The sequence below is a fragment of the Arachis ipaensis genome, chromosome B04, assembly GCF_000816755.2.
Source record: "Arachis ipaensis cultivar K30076 chromosome B04, Araip1.1, whole genome shotgun sequence".
In the NCBI taxonomy this organism is placed as follows: domain Eukaryota; kingdom Viridiplantae; phylum Streptophyta; class Magnoliopsida; order Fabales; family Fabaceae; genus Arachis; species Arachis ipaensis.
In genome coordinates this window covers 115,877,330-115,885,612 of record NC_029788.2, presented here as the reverse complement: position 1 = coordinate 115,885,612, position 8,283 = coordinate 115,877,330, and the positions used below count along the sequence as shown (strand labels likewise).

The following is an 8,283-nucleotide window of genomic DNA, read 5'->3' as shown; positions in this document are numbered from 1 at the left end:
CAATTATACTAAAAATATAATAGAGATATAAAAATTACGAAGAGTTAGTAAAATTATTAATTTATTTAGAATGAAAGTATAATATGATTAAGTGTAATTTACTTAGATGTGATTAAAAAATAATTGAATACTATGTATAGTAAAAATTTGATATTATTGAAGGATAAAATTAAGATTTATTTCTATGTATCGTTTTTGTTCCCAACGTTTTCATCCTATTTAAGTCCCTAACGTTTCAAAATCGTCTCAATTTTGTCCCGCCATTAATTCTATTAACGGATCCTAACGGCACGACAACATTGAGTCAATTTTGAAACGTTAGGGACTTAAATATGACGATTGAAACGTTAGGGACAACTTTGAGACTTATCCCAAATGTTGGGGACAAAAACGATACTTTACTCATCACTTTAATAACTTATCATGATGTGTTATAAGTTACAAGCTTGTATGAGTTATAAAATAAGTTAGAAATTTGAGTAATTATCCAAATCAGTTCCCAAAGATTTTAAAATTAGACGTTTTAGTCTTCGAAAAAAATTAATACAAAAATCAATTTTCATTTTTTTTCCAGCGGCAAAAACAATCTCAAGAGACTCATTTCTCCGTTTTATGCCACCGAAAAAAGATGAAGTAGCATGGTTACTCTCCAGTTGTCCAACAGCAGTTACAGGTATCATAGAAGAACAAATTAATTCCTAACCACCTCATGAAAATGGCGCCATTTAGAGCTCGGCAACAAACGTTGAGTTTTAGTGGAAGACACAAGGTTGTGCTTCTTCTCCTCTGCCTCAACCCCTCTCTATTTGAATAGAAACTAAACCCCACACATTCTTCAAACTTTTACAAAGAAGGGTGCAATCCCGAATTTCGCCATATATACAAAGCAATTTCTTGCCGTTTTCAGATCTCCCACCACTTTACATAGAATATCTAGAGTGAACACCCAACCCGACCCTGACAATTATTTCGAAAGGATAACGAGGCCCCAAAGAAAAAAAACAATCAATCCGATCCCTGATATTTTTTTTGAGACTGATTAGCCCCTGTGCTAAAAAAACAACATTGACTTTTTTTTTGGCACAGGGGCCTCGTTGTCCTTTCGAAATAATTATTAGGATCTTTTCTTTTTAGGATTGATTAGTCCCCGTGCCAAAAGAAAAATTGACTTGTTTTGGTACAGGGATTAATTTGTCCCATAAAAATAAATCTCAGGAGCCGAGTTAAATTTTTTTTATTAAGAGTCTCATTGTCTTTCGAGATAATTGTCAAGTACCGTTTAAGATTTTTTTCCCAAATATCTATCATAGTAGTAAATGTGACAACATTAGGGTGCAATTCGTACCTGAGCATTTCAGCATACAACTCAAAAGCCCAGATCACATTAGCTACCTTGCCATAACCATCCATGAGAGTCTTATAAGTGTACAAAATAGGCGCCACTCCAGATTCCCTCATCAAACGGAAAATGCCCTCGGCATCTCCCATTCGACCCTCATTGCAAAGAACACGGATCATAATAGTGTAAACCACAACAGTTGGTTCAATTTTGCGGTGGAGCATTTCATCAAATAGCTTGCATGCACCAACAGAATCAGCTTGGCTGCAGCAGCACTGCATCAAAATGCCGTAGCTCACAATGGTAGGGGGAATCCACGCGATACCATGTCCCCATAGACCTCCCACAGTGAATCAAATCTATGGGTGTTGACGAGGGCGTGAAGAAGCGATTGCAAGCCTTCAAGAGAGACAAAGAAGGGACGTTTCTATACGCCGAACGAGCTTCTTGGATATGATCCAATTCGCAGAAGGCGACGATGAAGACGGAAACGAAGTTGGGGGCTTGGGAGTGGGTGAGCGCGTGGAAGAGAGAGGAGCAGGCGGTGTGGGAATTGGAGAGGATACTATTATGTTTGGTGCCAAGCCCTAAACGGCGCCGTTTTCATGATGTGGCTGGGGACTAATTTATCTTTCTATGACACCTGAACATGTTGCTGGACACGCTGGAGAATAACAGTGTCAAATCAGCTTTTTTTGATGGCATAAAACAGATAAATGAGTCTGGAGATTGTTTTAGCTGCTGGAGAGAAATCATGAGACTAATTTGTATATTGATTTTTTTTTTTGAGATTAAAACGTCCAATTTTAAAATTCTCGAAAACTGATTTAAATAGTTACTCCAGAAATTTTTACTAAGGTTCACCATACTGATCATATCACAAGCTTTTCAAAGTAAAATCTAAAATGATTTTGGATTCATCACAATGAAATTAACCTTTTTTTTGAAATTACTTATTCTTTTTAATCCAAACTAAGTTGCTTAATTATCAAGATTGATTTTGCTTTCTTCACAGGTTAAGCTTCCAGTAATTTTGTCTCCTTCTGCTGTTGCGAGAGAAGACTTTGCGGGGAAAATGGTTGCGAGCATTGTTGGCGATACAATCGCTAAAATCACAGAGAGGTTGAACTCTCTCAATATTTTTGGCAAAAAGAGCACCACCATCGCTGAGAATATCAAACTTCATCTGTTATGCATCAAGGAGGAGCCAGAGGACAGTGATGCTGCAACACCTCGATGGATTACTGATGTCACGGATGCCGTCATCGATTTGTGGGACTTGTTGGACGATCTAAATCTTCCTCCAGCTGATGCCAGTGTGCCTCCAAAACAGAGCACCATGGCAACATTCTTCTCTCTTTACAAGCCTACACCTCGTGGCCTACTTCTTAAACTCGAGCAAATTGAGAATCGACTACAACGCATTGCAACCGACTCAACCAAGCTTCCTGTGAAGAGCAACAAAAAGCTAACGGACTCGGATGTGCAGGGTGGAGAAATAGAGTTTGTCGGGAGAAAAGAAGCTAAGGAAAGATGGATAAAGAGGATCTTGGAACCGACAAGAGTGGATAATGGCAATTTTCCAGTCTTTGCCATTGTAGGGATTCAAGGGATAGGGAAGACGAGATTTGCTGAACATGTTTGTAACGATGACAGTATTATAAGTAAGTTTGGTTCGGTGATTTGGATTTACGGCATCCGTGATGATGAGTTCTATGCCGAGTCTGTTTCGAACCGTGTGAATGGGGCGATTCATGAATTCGTAATGAAGAAGAAGATGATGAAACTGGAAGAGAAGGAGAATGACTCTATTGTCATGGAGGAAAATCTTGATCTTGGAGAAGCCGTGAGCGAGGAGAACAGATTTCTTCTTGTGCTGGATGACTTTCCAAATGAGAACCGTGAGGAATGGGTCAAGTTGCAGCAGAAACTGGTGGAGATACATGGTTCAGCTGGAGGTGCAATCCTTGTAACTACACGTAGTTATCTTGTAGTCGATGTTATTAGCCCAAAATTTCGGCAAAGACTAGGAGAGCTGAGCAAAGAAGATTCATGGATTCTATTTGAGCAAGTTGTAGGAGGAAAAGGAGAAGAAGGAGGTCCAAGTGAGTCAGATACCAGAGACACACAAATGAAGATGGTAAAAAAGTGCTGTGGTGTCCCCTTAGCGATAATAAGAATGGCTAGAATGTTCAGGTCTCGTGAGGTTAAAGAATCAGAGTTAGACTATTTAGAGGTGGAATTTATGCAGGAGATGCAGTTGATATATCACAACGAGCTCCCCTCTTGGCATCTAAAGCAATGTTTTGCTTATTTATCGTTTATATTCTCTACGTCATATATAGTTCATTCTGAGATGTTAATTAAGCATTGGATGGCGGAGGGATATCTTGGACCTGTGAATATGTGTTGTTTTGCTTCTTCTCCTCAATACCCACAACCAGAAGATTTGGGTCTCGACTGTATACGAGATTTTTGCCGCAGGTCAATCTTAGATGACACCGACTTCTGCTCTGTGCCTTATGATCTAATGAAAGAACTATCAAACTTTGTGGCTGGCAAGGAGAACTTCCATATCCACATGTACAATAATGACAAGACTGTCAAGGAAACAATCCGCCGAGTGGAGCTGACTGATGACTTTGATGTTTCAAATAGTAGACTCAAATCACTCCTTTCTAACAACAAAAACCTGCGTGCAGTCTCCTTCAACATGTCCCTTCTCGATACGTGGTCATTGCGGATTCTAGACGAGGTGAAGTTAAGTTGGTCTATTTGTGCGTTCAAGAGCTTGCGTGTGTTGAAACTATCAGAGCTGGGTATGAAGATGTTACCCATTTCAATTGGGGAGTTGAAGAGTTTAAGATACCTTAATCTATCACGCAACAACATGAAGAAGCTTCCCAATTCCATTTGTAAGTTGAAGCATTTGCAGACGTTAGTATTGTCTCGTTGTCACAGGCTCAGAGAGTTGCCCCATGATTTGAATCGTTTGAAGAATCTTAGGCACCTGGAGATAGAGGAATGTACCATCTTACACATATGCCTAAGATGAAGACACTGACAAATCTTCAAACATTGTCACAATTCGTGGCCAGCAGCAGCCAAAATTACAAGAACATTCAAGATTTTGGGGATCTCATTAGTCTGAATAACTTGAGAGGGAAGTTGGAAATTTCACATTTGGAGCGATTGAAATTTAAGGAAGGGGAGGACGGACTTGCCTATTTGAAAGATAAACAGTATCTTAAGCAACTTATTCTGAAATGGAATCACGAAGATGAGGAGGAGGAGGAGGACAATAATAATAACCATGACCAAATATGCCTAGGACATCTTAAGCCACATGCAAATCTACAAGAGCTACACATTGTTGGATATAGAGGTAGACAGTTTTCAGATTGGCTCTGGTCCCTTGAAAATCTTGTTGAGTTCAATTTGTACAACTGCTCCACATGTCAATCTCTTCCTCCGTTAGATCGATTTCCTAAACTAAAAATTCTCAAACTTCAGAGATTGGATTCTCTGCAGTACATAACAGACCGAGTAGGTGATTGCAGTGAGCTAGGACTGGAACTCCTAAAGGAACTTTCAATATCAGATTGCCCAAAGCTCAGTAGCTGGTGGAAGAGTAGAACTTGCAGCATTGCTATGTTCGGTTCCATATCAGAAATGATTATCAGATACTGTCCAGAACTAGGATGTATGCCACTGTATCCGAATCTCGATGACGGTTTGGTGCTAGAAGGCTCCAGCGTGAAACCATTGCTGGAAACCATCAATCATACAAGTGCTAGCAATAACAGTCTGCTACCAGATTCAGACCCCGTTTCAAATTCTTCCCCACCCCTCTCCAACCTGAAATATTTATCAATGATAAATGTGGAGGAACAATCTCTCCTTCGAGAAGATTGGGCAAAAAACCTCATTTCTCTTGAATATCTTTATATTAGTGACAAAAAGTCTCTCACTTCAAGGAAAAGAAGTGAGAAAACTTGTCTAATGAGATGCTTCAAACAACTCAGCTCACTTAAAGATATGGTTATCAGAAACTGTAGAAGACTTGATTTACCTGATGAGGAATGGGAGGGCCTGCAAAGCCTCAAATACCTGGCAATGGATGAAATAATGGAGCTAAAATCTCTTCCTGAAGGAATTAAACATCTTACCTCTCTAAAATCTCTATCCATCAACAATTGTCCTGAGTTAACAACTTTGACTGAGGTCATAGGCCACCTGACATCCCTTGAACGGCTTTCGATCAGGGACTGCCACAAGTTAGCTATGCTTCCCCAAAGTATGATCAAGCTCACTTCTCTAAGGTCGTTATGGGTTGACAACTGCCCGCTGTTGCTGCCAAGGTGTCAAGAGGAAACCGGCAATGATTGGCCACAAATTAAGCATATCAAGCATATCTCTGTCACTGCTACCTCTCAAGTCTACGAGGAATGATATTAACGAAGCCAAACAGGTTCATCTCAGCCCCCACATGTAAGCAAGCCATCAACTCATTCACTCTTCAAGCTATTGCTTTCACTAGGCAAATCTTTTAGTAGTATTATTTTTTTCATTGTGATTTTTAGGTTATTTGAACAAAGAACAAGATGGAGACTTGGCATTACAGATGAAGATCAATGCATGTTACTCTTGGATTTTCCAATGTGAGTTGATTAAAATTTATAAAAACTGAATGTGACTATAATTTATACTTCTTTTTCAATTTGCTGAAAGTTATTTCCTATTAAGCTTTTCGTTTGTGCTTGATATATGTTGGATGAAACTTTGTTTTTATAATCAAGAACCAAGCTGTATAAATCATAGCTGTGTCAATGTTGGTTGGAAGATAACACCTCTCTTTTGTGTTCTCTCGAATTTCAGGGGCTGGTATAACAATAAATTATTCTCCTTTTTTATCAAACACCAGCGCATAAAAGAGAAACTTGAGAAACACATTTTTAATATTTCGCTGCTCTGATTTTTGAATGTTGAAAGATGCGACATTACTCTCTTCATTAGTCCTTTGTGGATCCTCTCCACATGCTAACAAAAATTGACACTGTCCAATTGATATATACTTTGTCTTATTGATTGATAATTCTGAACCTACACCTGTTGAAGTCATATATAAAAATAATGGAGAACATAAGAGAGATGGTAGCTTATAACAAACTTAACTAACTTCTCTTAAATATTTGAGAATTGCTTAACTAACTATCTTATAACTCTATGCATCCCCTCTAAACATAATCTTAGATATATAGTTTGCTAATTGAGAGTGAGTTTCGCTTTGGCTTTGAAACTCTCTAAAGTTGGTGCCGAGAGTGGTTTATTTAGAATCTGTTATTTAAGAGGAGTGTAGTTGGGGGACATTTTTTTTTGTCTGTGTATATCACAGAATGAAGATCAAGCACAAAGTGCTTGGTTTATTGTAGAGAAAAAGATTTGCAACAAAAACACTAAGCTCAAAGTGCTTAGCCTTACTACAGAAGAATTAATGAACTAGTTGATTTTCAATTACTGCCCGCATTATCATTTTTTTCCAACATAATCGTGTCTGGTTCACAAATTTGTATAATTTAAAACTTTATCCCCAATGCTCAGTAAATAAGTTAAAACGTCCAATTTTCTCTTAAATTTGTATAATTTAAAAGTTTATAATCAAAACCCATTTGTATAAAATTTAGTCAAATCTCTATAGGTTGAACGCTTTCAATTAAGGTGTTTTTTTTAATTTATTGTGTTTTCTGTCTCTTATTCAATTGATTTGGTCTTCTCTAAGTAATTTGTTCCTTCAGAAAAGATTCCAGCTTATTGTAAGTTTAGCTGTAAATAAGTTGTCAAGGAAATAAAGCTTCAGCAATTTGACATGCAATGTTATTTGTAAATTGTTTATACTGATGAGAAACCAATTAGCATTTAATACAAAAATAGATTTGAGAATTGAGAGAATATACTTCCTTGCAGGTTTTTGTTTCAGTTTTCTTATTCAGGCTTACAATCGTATGATCTCATGGAACACGAATAAGTTAATTTTCTTAGTTCTCTTAAACACATTCACATATGCTGCGGATCGTTTCTAAATTTACTTTATTCTTTTAATAATACAAAATTATAAAATATCAATTTAATTTGGTACAGAGCATTGATTTGATAAAGATTATAAACAAGTTAGATTTAAGTCTATTGTCGTGAAAAATATTTTAAATACACACTAATCGATAGAAAAAGGTTTAAATAAGTTTTTAATTTTTGCGCCAATGAGCCTTAGCTCAAATGGCATAAGTTTCCTTTTCTATTAAGAGGTTTCAGATTCGAGCCTCATCATATGCAGACTTGACAAAAAAAAAGAGATATCATGTGTTTTTTTTTAATTTTCGCGAAATATGTGATTTTTGACATGTTAACTGTCAAGACATATTAAGACTTAGTTTGGTAAAATTTTACTTTTCAAAAGTAGTTTATAAAAATTAATTTTTAAAAGATAATTTTAGTATTTATATTTGGTAAATTAAATTAAAAATAGTTTTTAATAAATATAAGCAACAAAATGTATTTGGTAAAATAGATTTTAAATTTAAAATATTATAATAAACATTAATGTAAAAATTAAATTTGGATATTAATTAATGTATGAGATTATATTAGATTTCTGAATTTTGATAAACACAAACCAACTTTAAAAGACTCTCCTTTAAGTACTTTTAAAAGCCTCTGATTTTTAAAAACTGCTCGTATAAACACACAAACTTTTTAATTTACCAAACACAAAACAAAATATTTAGCATATTTTTAAAAAACTTTACCAAATCAAATTTAAGTGTTGGAATCTAAACACAAAAAATAAATAAATTTAATAAACTATTAAAATAATTTTTTAAAATTTATATTATTGACAAAAATAATTTTAAAAGATACGAACAATCAATAAATTGCCAAAATATTTA

At 36.0% G+C, this 8,283-nt stretch overlaps 1 protein-coding gene across 2 annotated transcripts; it reads left to right on the top strand.

Annotated features, from left to right (window-relative positions):
• LOC107639815 (putative disease resistance RPP13-like protein 1) lies at positions 1,795–7,224 on the top strand. 2 transcript variants are annotated; one of them, XM_021121689.1, is made up of 3 exons: positions 1,795–5,830; positions 5,923–6,000; positions 6,218–7,224. In XM_021121689.1, exon 1 carries the CDS (start codon positions 2,415–2,417, stop codon positions 4,392–4,394), a length of 1,980 nt encoding a protein of 659 aa, XP_020977348.1. In that variant the 5' UTR covers positions 1,795–2,414; the 3' UTR covers positions 4,395–5,830; positions 5,923–6,000; positions 6,218–7,224. The 2 variants fall into 2 exon arrangements, with proteins under 2 accessions (XP_020977348.1, XP_020977347.1); XM_021121688.1 differs by lacking the exon at positions 6,218–7,224 and having other exon boundaries at positions 5,923–6,002.